Source organism: Oryctolagus cuniculus, chromosome 18, assembly GCF_051225735.1.
Source record: "Oryctolagus cuniculus isolate XC-2025 breed Fujian yellow rabbit chromosome 18, ASM5122573v1, whole genome shotgun sequence".
In the NCBI taxonomy this organism is placed as follows: Eukaryota; Metazoa; Chordata; class Mammalia; order Lagomorpha; family Leporidae; genus Oryctolagus; species Oryctolagus cuniculus.
The window spans coordinates 70366778-70384134 of record NC_142884.1 but is presented as its reverse complement, the minus strand read 5'-3'; the positions used below and the strand labels follow the sequence as shown (position 1 = coordinate 70384134).

At 45.6% G+C, this 17357-nt stretch overlaps 1 protein-coding gene and 1 long non-coding RNA gene across 2 annotated transcripts in view; one reads left to right on the top strand and one right to left on the bottom strand.

Moving 5' to 3' along the window:
- LOC149121026 (uncharacterized) overlaps nucleotides 1-17357 on the top strand; it is a 104746-nt gene that overhangs the window by 42827 nt on the left and 44562 nt on the right. The window lies entirely within an intron of this gene.
- VAT1L (vesicle amine transport 1 like) overlaps nucleotides 13232-17357 on the bottom strand; it is a 169937-nt gene continuing 165811 nt past the window's right edge. Inside the window, exon 9 of the mRNA XM_008257643.5 lies at nucleotides 13232-15764. Coding sequence (XP_008255865.1) covers nucleotides 15666-15764 — 99 coding nt within the window. The 3' untranslated portion in view covers nucleotides 13232-15665. The remainder of the gene's footprint in view (nucleotides 15765-17357) is intronic.

Below are 17357 nucleotides of genomic sequence, written 5' to 3'. Positions count from 1 at the left end.
CATGCAGATGGCTTAGCTGATGAATAAACGGTGTTGGGTATCCCTAAGATCCTAGTACCACAGTTGAAAGTTCAGTGGTGTGGCTATGGTATTGCTGAAGTCTATCCTTTTCAAAGTACCGGAACCATCTTGGGAGACCCCTGGGGGAATTCTATCTTGGTTTTGGGACTGCAGGTACTTGGCAGCTTGGAGTGGCGGACAGATGGTTTCTTTCTACATCCAAGTCTCCTGGTGTGGGGAAAACAAAACTTCTGTCCTGATGATTCATTGTGGAAGTTGGATCTTGCCAGCATTTAAATAGAAACAGCTGGCTGGAGAAAATATTGTCCCCACCCAGCAGTAAGATCTGTTTCAAAACTGTTGGTCTTACAGACAAAACCAGGGTATTCAATTTTACGCACTGGCACGACTTCTCAGCCAAGAGCCACGCAGGGAAGTCAGATGCCCAGGCCTCCTGCCTCCCTTTGCTTCCAGTTGCTCAGTGGATTGAAGTTGTTTGAGTCTTGGTGCTCAAAGGCAGCTTTTCCCAAAGTGTGGATCTCATACCGCTGGGGCACGTGCATTACAGAGCATTGATCACCCTGGGAGAGTAATCCTCCCTTCCCAGTGCTCTTTCAATCTTGATTATGCTGTCAAGCAGGCAATTTTAATTCAATGTTGGCATATCTTTTAAAATTTTTCTAAAGCTTGCTAATCTCTTTTTTATTAACAAGAAACTGGTCTCACAATCAGAGGCTTCAACAGGCAACAGTGTTTAAACCAGATTCTAAGTTCTATTAATTTTGTTAGCGTTCTACTAGTAACTTTTAAGTTTAATGTGATTTTCAACTACAGAAAAGTTGTAAAAATAGTAGAACTCCTTTAGACCATATTCCTAAATTCTCCTCCTACTTAGATTTTGCTCCATTGGCTGTATACTCTCCATTCTCTCTCCATATAAAAATTCTTTGAACCCTAAGCGAACATTCGCAATATTGTTCTACTTTATATCTAAGTACTAAAGTGTGTGTTTCCTAGAAATTGATGACATAGACATAATGCACTTAGAATCAAGTAACATGATACTTGTACAATGCTATGATCTAATCTGTATTTCATATTCAGATTTCATCAATTGTCCCAATAGTGTTCCTCCTCCCTCCCTCCCTCCCCAACCCCGCTCCACTGCCTCAGTCAAGGACCCAGTCCCAGATCACATTTTGAATTTGGTTGTCATCTCTCTACTCTTTACTTTTCTTTAGTTTGTAATAGCTTTTCAGCCTCTCGGGCCCTCTTGACCTTACAATTTGTGAAGAGTACAGGCCAGTATTTTTGCTTTAGCTTCACTTTTTAGAATGCTCCACTTTTAGATTTTCCTCTTAGATATCCTTTTAGATATTTCCTCTTGAGCCCGTATTGGTGGTTTGTGTGTTTTGGTGATGTTCCCTTTGATCCCTTGGTTAAGGTATAGCCTGTGAGGTCTCTGAACTGTAAAGCTACAATTTTCCACTTTGAGATTAGGAAGTAAATTGCAGGGACATGTTCTGAGACTAGGTAAATGACATGTTTCTCAGCAGACTTTTATGTGCAGTGGATTTCCTGACTCCCTGGTTGCTTCTGTATTTATTTGTCGGTATTCAACTGTAATTTATAATTTTTTGGTAGACTTAAGGATTTTTATATTTCAGGAATTCATGATTGATTTTGATGCTCAAATTTTTCCCAGAGTTGATAAGTGGGAACCCCTAACCTGGCTCCATTGTATTAATGTTGATGATTGAGTGCTTTAAATTCATAATAAGTGGTATTGGTTTTTTTTAACTGTGGTAATAAGTTTTAAAAGGTTTACCAGCAGTAAAAAAATACATTGAAAAGCCAGTTGACTTAAAAGAAATAATAATTATATTGATGATAGAGTGGGTCCACATATGACAAAAATCACAAAAAGTCGGTATGCAAATGATATAAATTTGGAAACTACTTCTTTTGTGCATAGTGGCTCTTCCTTATCCCCCTTTTGGGATACTTCGAATATTTGATCACTGTGTTCCAACTAACAACTTAGAATGTTTCACATGTACCTGTGTTTCGGCATGCATGCTCTGTCTCTGCCTCTTACTTCTGATCAATGGTGAAAATCCTTTGCTGGGTTACACATCCTGAACTTCTTTGGGCAATAGAAGCGCTGGCTGTATGAGTACAGTCAGGAAGCTGAACCATCCAGAGCTACAGTTACCAAGGTATTCAAGGTCGGGTTTAAAGGATCTCTTAAAAGTCAGATGGGATCTTGGGTTGTCTGCAGCAGAAATCAGGTTTGGTTTTTACAGAATCAATTTTGAATATTCAGGCTTGGGGAGGACTAGAGACCTGGTCAATTCTGGGTCCTGGTATCATGGACTTCTGGGAGCCTCCTGAGGATACCACCTGCAGGCTGAACAGGCTTTGCTTATTTTCCCATGTTCTCATCTCTGCTTTTCTTAAGCTTCAAATGACTGAAACATCCAGTTGGCCTTTGCTGGGTCAGAAGCCCCTTTTGAGTGGAGGAGGCAAGAGATCCTTGGTTCATAGAACCACTAGCATAGCATTCAAGTGGGAGAAGTCAATCCCAAAAGGAAGATATATTTGGGGAGATTTCTTTTTTTAACTTTTATTTAATAAATATAAATTTCAAAAGTATAGCTTTTGGATTATAGTGGCTTCCCCCCACCCCCAATAATTTCCCTCCCACCCACAACCCTCCCATCTCCTGCTCCCTCTCCCATTCCATTCACATCATGATTCATTTTCAATTATCTTTATATACAGAAGATCAACATAGTATATGCTAAGTAAAGATTTCAACAGTTTGCACCAACACAGAAACACAAAGTGTAAAATACTCTGAGTACTAGTTATAGCATTAATTCACATAGTACAACACATTAAGGACAGAGATCCTACATGAGGAGTAAGTGCACAGTGACTCCTGTGGTTGACTTAACAATTCACACTTTTGTTTATGGTGTCAGTGATCACCCTAGGCTCTTGTCATGAGTTGCCAAAGCTATGCAAGCCTTTTGAGTTCGCCAACTCTGATCTTATTTAGACAAGGTCATAGTCAAAGTGGAAGTTCTCTCCTCCCTTCAGAGAAAGGTACCTCCTTCTTTGATGGCCTGTTCTTTCCACTGGGATCTCACTTGCAGAGATGTTTCATTTAGGTTTTGTGGGTTTGTTTTTTTTTTTTTTTTTTGGCCAGAGTGTCTTGGCTTTCCATGCCTGAGAAACTCTCATGGGCTTTTTAGCCAGATCTGAATGCCTTATAGGCTGATTCTGAGGCCAGAGTGCTGTTTAGGACATCTGCCATTCTGTGAGTCTGCTGTGTATCCCGCTTCCCATGTTGGATCGTTCTTTCCTTTTTAATTCTTTCAGATAGTATTAGCAGACACTAGTCTTGTTTATGTGATCTCTTTGACTCTTAATCCTTTCATTATAATCAGTTGTGAACTGAAACTGATCACTTTGACTAGTGAGATGGCATTGGTACATGCCACCTTGATGGGATTGAATTGGATTCCCCTGGCATGTTTCTAACTCTACCATTTGGGGCAAGTTCGATTGATCATGCCCCATACTGTATCTCTCCTCCCTCTCTTATTCCCACTCTTATATTTAACAAGGATCACTTTTCAGTTAAATTTAAATACCTAAGAATAATTGTGTGTTAATTAAAGAGTTCAACCAATAGTATTAAGTAGAACAAAAAAATACTAAAAGGGATAAAGTATTAAGTTGTTCATCGACAGTCCCAACAAGGGCTGATCATGTCACTGTTTCTCATAGTGTCCATTTCACTTCAACAGGTTTCCTTTTTGGTGCTCGGTTAGTTGTTGCCGATCAGGGAGAACATATGATATTTGTCCCTTTGGGACTGGCGTATTTCACTCAGCATGATGTTTTCCAGATTCCTCCATTTTGTGGCAAGTGACCGGATTTCATTTATTTTACTGCTGGATAGTATTCTATAGAGTACATATCCCATACTTCTTTATCCAGTCTACTGTTGATGGGCATTTAGTTTGATTCCAGGTCTTAGCTATTGTGAATTGAGCTGCAATAAACATTGAGGTACAGACAGCTTTTTTATTTGCCAATTTAATTTCCTTTGGGTAAATTCCAAGGAGTGGGATGGCTGGGTCATGTGGTAGGGCTATATTCAGGTTTCTGAGGAATCTCCAAACTGTCTTCCATAGTGGCTTTACCAGTTTGCATTCCCACCAACAGTGGGTTAGTGTCCCTTTTTCCCCACATCCTCGCCAGCATCTGTTGTTGGTAGATTTGTGTATGTGAGCCATTCTAACCGGGGTGAGGTGAAACCTTATTGTGGTTGTGATTTGCATTTCCCTGATGGCTAGTGATCCTGAACATTTTTTCATGTGTCTGTTGGCCATTTGGATTTCCTCTTTTGAAAAATGTCTATTGAGGTCCTTACACTTATCTTGTGCTGGGCACTCATTTGAGCATTAAATACACTGAAGCCTGATATGTTTTAATGCTTCCTCTTTACAGAGGAGACAAGAAAAGGCTCAGAGGTTCAGTAACTTGTTTGAGATTGTGCATCTGTTTTTTAATTTAATTTAATTTAATTTAATTTAATTGACAGAGTTAGTGAGAGAGATACAGAGAGAAAGGTCTTACTTCTGTTGGTTCACCCCCCAAATGGCCGCTATGGCCAGAGCTATGCTGATCTGAAGCCAGGAGCCAGGTGCTTCCTCCTGGTCTCCCTGCAGGTGTAGGAGCTCAAGTACTTGGGTCATCCTCCACTGCCCCCCCCCCACCCCCGGGCCATAGCAGAGAGCCGGACTGGAAGAGGAGCAACCGGGACTAGAACCCAGTGCCCATATGGGATGCTGGTGCTGCAGGCAGAGGATTAACCAAGTGAGCCACAGCGCCAGCCCCTGAGGTTGTACATCTGTTAACGACAAGTCAGGATTCAAACTCAGTCCGTATGTTTCCAGAGTCCCTACATTGGACCACAGAGCTGTTAGTAATGTACCATCAGTTCTTGGTAGGCAAAACTAGGAGCCCACTCCACCTTCATACCATAGAGAAATACATACTTTCATTCATTCTCATTTTCTCTCTCTATCTCTTTCTATTTCCCCTTCTCTCTCTCTCCCTTTCTCTTTCTTTCCCTTTTAGGCTTCTAGGTTTTTCTAACAATTGGTGTCCCTGTCTGATAGCACCTTCTAGCAGTGGGATTTTCTTGGTTGTTTATCTCTGAATCCTTCACCACATGTAACACAGGACCATGCACAAAGGCCAACCTAGCAAATATTTGTGGAATTGAATTGAATCTCCTTAATATTGCAGAGACGAGGGTGGGGGAGAGAGGGAGAGAATGAATCAATCCTGAATAAGAACAGGAGCTTCTGATATACTCTCAATTCATCCAGTTAATAACTAAATACTCTGTCAATCTGATGTACTGGATTTTGTGCCTTGCTGGTTGATCAGTTTCAGGGGCTCATTGGGATACGCAGACTTTGGCCCCCGAACAAAGGCTGTAATCAGAGCACCCCTACCATCAGCAGTCAACTTGACTGAAGCCTGTTGTGCAGTAACAGGGATTTGAGCCTGTTTTTGCAAATAGTAAAGAAAACAACTATATTGTGCTTCTTGGTATTGGTCCGATTCCCTGTTTCCCTGCACAGCCCTTTAACTCATCAGGGCTGGTGGGCCCCTCCCACTGGCCTTGGATGGAGTTCTGCAGAGTCAGGAAAACAGAAATAATCCCTGTTCCTCCCTGAGAACTGAGAAGGGCGGGCCCCAGAAGTCATTTTAATTGTGACACTAGCCTAGCTTTTGAATAGTGTTTTCCGACTTGTTAAGTAGTAGTGTACATTTTCAGTTGCTTGGGCATTGGAGTGAGCATGGCTGTCTTTCTGGGCTCAGATGCTGGAAATTGGTTGCTAGCTTGGTTTAGGCATTTTATTGAACTTCTTGGAGCTTCTTTTTCCCAGTAAAATGGGGTTAGTACCATGTACTTTATTTTTAAATTTTACTTTTATTTTATTTGAAAGAGAAAAATGTTCCATCTGCTGGTTCACTTACCAGTACCCGCAGCAGCCAAGGCTGGGCCAGGCTGAAGCCAGGACCCCAGAACTCCATTTGGGGCCCCTGAATGAGTGGTAGGGATCTAAGCATTTGAGCTATCATCTGTTGCCTCCCAGGGTGCACATTCGCAGAAAACTGGATTGGAAGCAGAATAGCTAGGGCTCAATCTTGGAGGTGGGTTTTTCAACTACTGCACCACATTCTTGGTCTGATACGATTCACTTTATAGGGTGCTTTGTGAGTGGTCAGTAAGTTAATATATGTAAAATGTTCTTTTTTAAAAAAGATTTATTGGCCGGTGCTGTAGCTCACTTGGCTAATCCTCTGCCTGCGGCGTGGGACACTGGGTTCTAGTCCCGGTTGGGGCGCCAGATTCTGTCCCGGTTGCTCCTCTTCCAGTCCAGCTCTTTGCTGTAGCCTTGGAAGGCAGTGGAGTATGGCCCAAGTGTTTGGGCACTGCACCTGCATGGGAGACCAGGAAGAAGCACCTGGCTCCCGGCTTCGGATCAGCACAGTGCGCTGGCTGTAGTGGCCATTTCGGGGGTGAACCAATGGAAAAAGGAAGACCTTTCTCTCTGTCTCTCTCACTGTTTAACTCTGCCTGTCAAAAAATAAAGATTTATTTATTTATGTGAAAGGCAGAATTATAGAAAGAAAGGAAGAGACAGAGAGAGATCTTCCATCTGCTGGTTTATTCCCTGGGTGGCCCCAACAGCCAGGAGTTTCTTCTGTATTGTCTATGTGGGTGTTGGGGGCCCAAGTGCTTGGGCCATCTTCTGTTGCTCTCCCAGGCCATTAATAGGGAGCTGGATCAGAAGCAGAACATCTGGGACTTGAACAGGTGCTCACATGGGATGTCAGCATCACAGGCAGAGGCTTAACCTACTATACAACAGTGCCAGCCTCAAGCTGCTATGTTTATTTGGGTTCCCCAAGTACTTCGCAAGCAAAGAACATGGGTGGAAGCGGTTTATTTGGAAGGTGATCTCAGGAAGCAGGAGTCGAGACTGGGAGAATAGGAGGAGGTAGGGAGGAAAACTACCCAGGTCATGCTAATAACTGAGTAACCATTAAGGGGAACCAGGCTCAGTGCTACCAAGGGGACTCATGTGCAACACGCATCAGACTGTGACACAGTAGGACAGGAAGCAGGGGCTTTTATCCCACTGGCCCCTGTCCTCTGTTGGTTGAGACTGCCCTTGAGGATGTTGTTTCCCAACTCCATTCTGCAGAAATTATGGGTTTGCCTTATGCTAAATAAGCCCACAGGCACAGAAGAAGAAATATCAGTGCGGGTACTTGAGGTGGAAAGCTGTTTGCACCCAGGACTGACTACAGGTGAACTCTGATGTACCAAGACCTCATGTGGTGGCTTTTGAGGAGGACTGTTGTGCCGGCGCCGTGGCTCACTAGGCTAATCCTCCGCCTTGCGGCGCTGGCACACCAGGTTCTAGTCCCGGTCGGGGTGCCGGATTCTGTTCCGGTTGCCCCTCTTCCAGGCCAGCTCTCTGCTGTGGCCCAGGAGGGCAGTGGAGGATGGTCCAAGTGCTTGGGCCCTGCACTCGCATGGGAGACCAGGAGAGGCACCTGGCTCCTGGCTTTGGATCAGTGCAATGTGCAGGCCGTGGCAGCCACTGGAGGGTGAACCAACGGCAAAGGAAGACCTTTCTCTGTCTCTCTCTCTCACTGTCCATTCTGCCTGTCAAAAAAAAAAAAAAAAAAAAAAAAAAAAAAAAAAAAAAAAAAAAAAAGGAGGACTTCAGATTGCATCTGACACAAGATAGGAGTTCTGTACTATGGTGGAGTGGACTCAGGGTGGATGGCCCAACATCTCTTCCACGAGGGGCTATCATTATGCTACTTGTTCTGGTAGTATAGGCTTGTCAACCAGGTTCCTTGTTAGGGTTTGAACACCACTGGGCTTCCCACACTCATGCAGACATTGAAACTCCCAAATCTTATGTTAATGGTAAATGGATTAATGGTAACAGTTGATGGATGAAGGTGGTGCTTGATCAAATTATGTGTCAGAAGGTGAGTTCCTTGGAAGGTGATTGGATTGGAAGAAGTTGCTAGCAAGAGGCCCATGATGGAATTATCATGGCATTCCAAGGAGATTCCAAGGGTAGATGAAGAGTGTGTTTTGTGTGTCTCTGCTTTATGGTTCACCATTCAATCATCTTCTGCTAACCTCTGTCTTCACTAGATGCCAACACCAATGGGACTGTACAATCTTGGACTCTGAACCACCAAATTGCAAACTAAAATATACCTTCCTTCCTAAGACAATTCTCTCAAGTATTTCGGTTGTACTAACAGAAAGGTGACTAATACATTGCCCATCCCACCATGGCCAGTCACATACAGAACTGGTAACAAGACCCAGGCAGGCCAATCAGGATAAGCATCCCTCTGCTTCAACAGTTGGCTTCCAGACAGGCTTGTGACCCAAGGTGGACTAATCAGAGCCTTCATGAAAGCACTTTGATTGACCCTGGAGCTAGTGAAGAGTGAGTTATTTTTCATTGCCAAGAGGGAGGGGATACTGTTGCCAGGAGGATATTAGTGAGAGCTGCTGGCCCTCATTTTCCTCTGCTGCTTGCTGTCACATGGAGTCCCGGGTTCTAGACCGGACGCCTCTGCTTTCTTACTGAGCAAACATGGGCAGGTTCCCTAATCTCTCTGAAGTTCAGTGCTCGTCTCTGTAAGAGCAGATGATACCAATGCTTACTGCTCAAGATATTCTTGCATTTCAGTTGGGGTATGTGTACTAGTAAATGCTAGTGTTGTTAATTAAATTTCACATGAATGAAAATGTGACTCTGACCTGCAGCAGTGTTTGGAAATGACCCCAGTCTCTCAGGATGATTGTGAGCATGGCAAGTGGGATGCTGCCTCTCTATGTGATCGTTTGTTCTCCTGGGGCCTCCCATGAAAGACTTTTCAGCTGCTGGTGAAAATCCAGGACCTTCAGTACCTCCTCCTCCCCTGTTCACTGTTCCTGAAAGAGAAAGCAGTTCTTTTCCTCTAACTCCTGCCAATTTAGTGGTCATCTTAACTCATGACCAAATAGACTATGGATGGACTTTGGAAAACTGGCTAGTGAACTGTCGCTACAATATGGTACACCATCTGTTACACCTCTCACAGCTGGGCCAAGTAAAATGGTGATGTTCATTTTGGGAAAATTTCCCATATTTTATTTCTTGACACCATTCTCCTATTAACTAATCCGTCTACCTTTAGTATGAAATCCAGAACCCTTGAAATAATATGTAGGGATTTCTAAAATCCAGTCGTAACAATCTCTTACCTGTTGATGCGTGCAGTAGCTACATGGACCATCCCATGAATCTGCCCTGTGCTTCCCCACTGACAGGCCTTAAAGCAGCTCTGCTTAGCAGGTATTAGGAGCTTTGCTCATTCTGCTCATGCCAGTGAAGGTGCAAACACACCCGCACCTGTGGTCATACATGCACACACACTTTGCCACCACAAACAAATGGAAGGAAAATACTGGATGCTATACATACTCTGTTTTCAAAAAAAGGATGAAAAAAATCTTAAAAAATATTTTAAAAAAGGTTGGAGGAGGGAGCTGTTGAGCATTTCCCAAGCATGCCATAGTTCCCAGCACTGGCAAGTGACAGTAGGGAAAAGGAACTGTTCATTGAGTGCTTACTGTGTACTAGACAGTACACTGTGTGATTTTGCTTCCTTATTCTTGTGAACATCTGTGCATCTTTGAAGACTTCACTCAAGCATCGCCTCCTCTAGGCCACACTTTGCTCACCATCTCCTTCCACTGTAGGGCTGGCTCCTCCCTGCTTTACATCCCCACTCTGCCCTTTCACATGGCCTCTTTGAAACTATATTGTATGTCTTGGTGTCCATTTCTGCCCTGTCTCTGGAATTGTCTGTCTAAAATGGGAGCCACCAGTCACAGGTGCTACTGAGCGTTGGAAATGTGCTTATTTCAAATGGAGTTGTACTGTCAGGAGAAAATATACACCAGATCTTGAAGTCTTAGTGTGAAAACAGAAGGTAAACTAGCTCATTAATACTCTTTATGTGGATTGTCTGTTAAAACAATAACATTCTTGATTCATTGGATCAAATACAATGTATTAAAACTAAATTTGTTTCTACTGTCAATGTGTTACTTACTAGAAAGCTTAACTTGGCATGGGGCTCACATTAGATTTCTACTGGATGGAATAGCTCTAGACTATGAATTTTTTGAGGAAGAGTCTGTGTCTTATTTCCTTTCTATTTCTAGGACCTGGAATAGGGTCCCATGCTCAGTGTATGCTCACTTGAAATGTGGTGAACAGACAGTATGGTATGACAAAGAGCCCAGATTCTTCTAGTTTCAATGAAAATGAGACCTGAAATTTGGCAAGATGGTGCCAGTGAAGTGTTGCATCCTGGTGGCTGGTGAGGTGTTCCGTCTGTCTCCTCTGAGCATGAACTCCAGTCTACAAGTGAAGAGAACAGTTAATCAGACATAAAAGCAAAACAGAAGGGGTGGTGTGAAACAAGGGGATGGCAGGTCGAGGGAGTGGTTTCCAAGGCTGGAATATAATTGTGGAGAGCCTCAAGAGCTTCCCCCTGGCTTCAGAAGAACAAGTAAGTTCCCAAGACAAGTTACACTAGGAGCTGTGGGCACCACTTCCCCCTCCCCCTCCCCCAGCTCCTAGGCACGCCAAATGGCCCCTACGGCTGTATCTGCAGCCACTGTCTACTTACAGCAATGTGCTGGATGCTTGGTTCACACAGGGGCAAGACAAGAGTGGCAGGCAGGCAGGCAGTGCCTTTGCTATGGGAACCTTCCTCAACCAGTGGCGCATGGGGACTGATGGATGAACACAATAGCTCGCTCATCCTTCAAGTGCGACCCTTTGGACGTGCTGACTGTGGCCCGTAGTCTCCTGTGGTGGCAACCGTCTCATCAACACATCCGAATCGGCTTCCTCCGTTTCCTCTCTCTTTTCTGCTTCCTATTTGTGCCGCTTGGGATCAGCTTCCCAGCCCTGTTTACGTGCAAATCCTGGTTTCAGTGTCTGTTTCTGGAGGAACCAAACCAATGCTAGGGAGGTCAAGGTCACTGCCTTTGGGCTTGTCTCACATCTCTCCTCCCTTCGCACCCTACATTTTCTATCCATCATCATCTCCACATCCAGGGCTTCAGGCCACACCATTGCAAATCTTCATTCCTTTCCTTGGAGATCCAAGATTGTAAGATCCAAAATTGTAAGATTGTAAGATTCAAAGCTCCTCCCTCCCCTCCTCTCCAAACCTGCCACCAGCTTCTCCTCTTGTCTTTTACTTATTCCTAGGCACTTATAGTTCAGCTATACTGTTCTACCCCTTCTTCAAATATGTCTTTGAAGATTTCTCACCTCCTTGCTCTTACACAAGTGTTTCTCGATGCCCAGAGTGGCTTTTGTTTTCTTTAAAAGAATTTGTTTGAGAGGTAGAATTACAGGCACAGAGGGAGAGACAGGGAGAAAGGTCTTTCCACCAGTGCACTCCCCAAGCAGCGACAATGGCCAGAGCTGAGCCCATCTGAAGCCCGGAGCCAGGAGCTTTGTCCGAGTCTTCTACGTAGGTGCAGGGGCCCAAGCACTTGGGCCATCTTCTGCTTTCCCAGGCCATCAGCAGAGAGCTGGATCGGAGAGGAGCAACCAGGACAAGTACTGGCACCCATATGGGATGCCTGCATTGCAGGCAGAGGCCTAGCCTACTATGCCACATGTCAGCCCCCAGAGTAACTTTTAAGTGTTCACCCCCTTATCCAAAGTGCTGGAGATTATTATTTCCAACTGTGAGCAGGCCTCCTTCCCTTTCTGAGAGTTGTAAGTGGAGATGTGGATTACAGTTTTGATTCCAGTTTTTGTTGCTGGACTGCTTGAATGTGACAGGGGCCCCTTGCTGGCTGTGTGCAGCCACGTTTAAACAGAACATGAGCATTAGACAGTACATACATGAACATGGAATGACTTCATCAGAATTTCAGTGACAACGGGATGGACTTTGCTGTTTTGTAAATTCATGTTTAGATATGTGGCATCTTAGTAACATGGGGTGTGGCTCGAGTTTGTTGACTTCCTGTTGAGAAATACGGTAAAACACAGGACAGCCTCCTCAGTCCCGAATGTCTCTTTCATGAAATCCTTGCTCTTGGAAATTTACTTTTATGTATCTTGTTGATAACCTTGGGGATTTTACATCATGAAAATGAAAACCATTGAGATGTGTGAGTTTTAAAATCAACACTTCATGGAACACTTGGATGGAGGGACAGGACAAAAAAATGCTGCCTCGACATGCATATTAGCTGCTACAAAGCAAAACAAATTTACAAGCACAGCCTTGAAATTGGAGGGAAGCAGGATCCCTGAGGGGTTTCTAGAGAGCAAGGGCTGACCACTTGAAATGCATGGCAGGTTGCTTTTCTTTTACCCTTTACTGAAAGCAGTAGGCCCGCACTGTTATGAGCATGGTCTGAAGTGGCAGAGGTGAGGCTTGAACTTGGGGAGTTCAGGCTCTATTACCTACTACCCGTGTGATCTTGGGTGAGTGCAGGTGCTCCCCAGCACATCAGTCTTGCCACTGTATCTTGGCAAATGGAAGATTTTTTTCTCCCAAAAGCTATCAGGAAGACAGGTGCATTAGCACATGCATAGCTCTTTCAGCAGCACAAGGTAGGTGCCTTATAAGTGTTAGCGGTTGCATTTCTTTTTAACTATGCTAATGTACATCATCATCATCAGCATATGATGTTTGAATAATTCTTTTATCTAGTGGTTCTAATGCTGGAGCGAAACGGAAGTTCTTTTACATTTTTTTTAAAAACTAACTGACAAAAATTGAATCAATCACATACAACATGTTGTTTTGAACTAGGTACACATTGTGGAATAGCTAAATCAAGCTAATAACACACACTTCACCTCACATATCCATCACCTTGAATGCATTTTTAAACGCTTGTTTATTTCAGCTTCTATTTTCCCCATGGGAACTTTAGTGTCTCATTTAGGAATGTGCTCTCAGGTTTTAATTTTTCCTTTTCAGTTCCCCCTTGTTTGCATGTGCATAGCGGGGTAGCTCATCCAACAAGTGTTCATTGCAGAGTAAACAATGCCAGCCGGGGTTATGCTATGCTGAATACTTTATTATATTTTATGTAAACATAATTTGCTTTGTAGGCACAATATAACAAAAGCTCTAAAGCCACAAATACATTAGACAATGTTTCAGTTCACTCCAACGAAGCTTAAATTACAGAGAAGCCTTCCCAGTTCTTTTAAGGCAAACTGAGACGATCTTCACACTTGCGAGAAGAAAGCCACCGTGAGGCGGGAGAGAAGGGGCTCCACACGAGAGGATGTGAAATGACTAATTTCAGCTTCCTTCTCCCCAACCTTCCTGGCAGAAATTGGTCTTACTGGCCAAACTCTAGCTGTCTCTTTCCACATTCTGAAAGAGGAGAGGTTTGTTGGTTTTCTAACCAAGTGGCACGTGTCTGGGTCCCGGATTAACTTGCTAGTTAAGCGGATCGGGGAGAAATGACTTTCCGTGCTTCCGCTCTGGACATCAGCAAGGTGGAATTCCCACTCCCCGGAGGAGGACAACATGGTTTTACATTGCTTCAGCCCTAGAAGATAGATTTCTGACCACCTCCCTAGGATTGTCCCTCGGGTATCTTTGTTCCAAAGACTCCCTTTGCTTTTTGGCATGGACAAAGGAAAAACACAACCAATAATACAGCATTGGGTGAAGGTGCTGGGTGGATAAGTACCCACCATCTCTCTAGAGGCCCTAGCATTGGGATGCCGAGTCCTGGGGTGCAGAAGAGGAGGATGGTGTTGGTGTCCTTTCTGAAACTCTCTCATGCCTTGGCTCCCTTAGGGCAGTACCCTCTCTTGTCATTGTATTTCACATGTACACTCACAATGAGGAGAAACTCCCTTTAGATAAATATTTGGCATAAATAAGTCATCACCCCAAGCTTAGGAGAGGAACAAGGAACTTGGTGCATGAGATGATGTTTGTTACAAAAGGCTTTGGGAGCCAAACAGGTGACTGTTGAAACACATTTATTCCCATCACTTGGGGGAAGAGGTGGGTCCGCCCTAAAGCTTGTTGGAGGAGAAACTGGGCAGTGCAGAGTCTCCCTAGTGTTTTCTGGAATGCAGAGAATCTTGGGGTGCTAACCGCATGAGCTATTAATGTTTCCAACTGGGTTTGTGAGTGAGGCAGTCAGTCTGGCCCTTTGGCAAAAAGGCCTGGAAGGAGGGAAAGAGTAGCCCCTTGAAGACACGCGAAGCCCAGTCAAACGGGGCGGGGGCGTTTCTTAAGGGTCTAGGAGCCAGGCGATTGAACAAGAGCTTGCAGTCAAGTAATCTGGTCCTTGATTTCCAAGGCACAGGGGCCCCGTGGTGTCTGCAGATGGTTTTCTCATCAGAGGAGGGGGCACCTGCACATTTGGCATCAGGTGCTGAACAGCAACCTTTTCTGTCACTGGAGTTTGTTACCTGTTAAAACAGGCTTTGGCCACAACCGGGACAGAATCCGGTGCCCCGACTGGGACTAGAACCCCGTGTGCTGGCGCCGCAAGGTGGAGGATTAGCCTCGTGAGCCGCGGCGCTGGCTGGCAAGAAAAGAGAAACTCAGGTTTTTCTCCAAACATGGCCTGCAAGGGGGCTCTTCTTGGGGGACCCATTGTGTAGGTGGCTGTTTAGTGCCAGGGATTGAAAAATAGCAGAATTGCTGATAACGATGGCAAGTACGCAACACAGGGGAGTCTCGTGAATGATCCCACATGTGGTGGGACTTCTTAAAGGGGGGTTCTGCTCAGGAGACACGGTTTCCAAGTAGAAGTCTCTGGTTGGTTCTCAGATGTGTTTGGATCAACCCATCTTCCATCCCGAAAACACCCCATACCATTCTTGCTATGCTTATGAATAAGAACCAGTGAAAGAAGCAGCCCCCAGAGGGTGAGGGGAGAGTAACTCAGACCTCTGATGGTGAGATAACCCAACAGACGTAAGGGAGTCACCTCTCAGACCGAAAACAAGTACTACTTGGAGAGTTTCAAAACCTATGGGCTCAGGAAACATCTCCTGGCCTGCCCTCTTTCTGTCGGCCAAATTGGCAAGTGCTCTTGTTAGAGGCATAGGTGGCCGGCAGCCGAGAGTGTCACTGGCCTGAACAGCTCCTGGACGGCCCTGTGTGATGACACCTTCCCGTCCAAACTCACCTTTGCCCGTGTCTGGCCTGTGGGCTTTTGTTACTTTGCAAGACTGTTCTAGAACTGTCGAGAAGGACCCAAAGATGGACAGCTTTGATACGGGGGAGAAGGGAGAGTGTAACACACAGGGCGCAGAGGGACGTAATACTGCGTGGGATGGGTTGGCACTTGATTTCAAAAACAACAGTGATCAACAGCTTTTTAGCTCAGCTGACTGCAGACAAACACAACACACACTGGACTACAGCATCAGTTCACCGAGCGCAGAACAGCTTTCTCAGCCAGGTCCTCATCTCCTCCACCAGCCTACTCAACCTCCTGCCTGGGTCCTGGGCTACTGGATGAAGGGCGTCCGCTCCTTGTTCTCGCTGTCTCCCTCGTGGTCCTCCTCCTCTTCACCGGCCTCGCTGGTCTCTGTGCTGTCGTTGGCCATCTGTAATCCAACAGGGCTTGTTAGGGCAGCCTCTGCTAACTGCCACCCCCACCCCCAACTCTGCCTTCTCTGAGCTTCTGACTTTGCTGGAGGAGAAAGTGCCTCTGTGGACCTTACTGGCCTGGTCACCCTAACCCTAACCCTAACCCTAACCCTAACCCTAACCCTAACCCTAACCCTAACCCTAACCCTAACCCTAACCCTAACCCTCAGCATCTGCTGAGCTGAGCAGAGAGCAGTGCGTTCCTGTGGGGCCTGAGCCTTGTTACTGTCTCCTTTGCCATCGGGTGCCAGCCCCAGGAATGACCTCCCTGGAGCCAACCTGGCCTGCAGGGTGCTCTGCACTGAGTGTCTTCCCTCCCTCTCTCCCTCTCTCTCCCCATCATGTCTCCTCTTCCATTGGGATGGATGGTGGTCTCAGATGCTCCAAATACCCACTCTACCCCCTCTTCTTTAGGTGCCGAGGTAAAAGCCATGCTGAAGTTCAGAAACAGGAAGGGACATATGCCCAGGTGGGTTCCTGAGACCAGGCTATAACCCTTGCTCTGATGAAAATCCCCCCAAAGACTCAGCAGGCTCTGGGTGGGTTCAGGCACTGTCTCAGCAGAGGAAGTTGGTGCCAATTATTTTGGTTAAAATCAATTAAGCTTCCCGGCATGGTTCCAGAGCCTCTCCTGCGGCTGAAATAGACTTGGTCATGTGACTAAAGGCCACATCATGGGAGCCCAGGAGACCCAGGACACCATACCCCTTTTTCTTCCTGCCCTTATCCCCTCATTCCAACTTCAAACAGTCCTGGGGCCTATCAAGCATTTAATAAACCATATCCACACGGTTATTGGTCACTCAAACGCTGGAAAATGCCCTCTTATTAAACTGTCCTTCATCAACCGGGATGGGGATCCTGCCTCACTCCACTCTGGTTATAGAAGCCAAAGAAAGGTTTGTAAAATTGCACACTTTGGACTGAACTATGCAAGACATTTCCGACTTTTGTCTTTTCAAAAGGAATGGTACAGCTGCAAGACACACGGGTCAGCCAAGAAGAAAAGGCCTTTTTCTAAGAACCTTCTTTGTTAGGCCTCGCCTAGAGGTTGGGCTGTCATTCTAGCTGACTTGTGGGGACATACCCACCTCCATGTCACAGGCAGGGCACCAAAGCTCGGGCAGCAAAGTACCGTGGCCTGGTTATTACCTGGAGCTCAGAGCTGGGCTTGGAACCCATGTAGTGTGCTGGTCTGTGCATTGGTCTCTGCACCAGGCACTCCCCTGCCTCTGTAGCAGGCCTTGTGAGAGCAGACAGGAGCCATGCTGGCATGCTGCCCTCTGGTCGTGGCTCTCAGAGATAAGGGTTTTGTTCCAGTAAAAGAAATGAAACTCAGCGGCGTCATGGCGTGGAGGGAGCAGTGGCAGAGGCAGCTGGCACCGTTCTGTTGGGCACGTGGATGTGGATTTGTCACACTTTATCAGGAAATCATCCCACCTCGGGGAGCCAAGACCTTGCACCTGTGATAGGCTGTTCTATTTCTCTGTCCTCTCCTGTATATGCCCGTAGATTACTCTTAAAACGCTATCAGGGAAGCATCTGCTTGT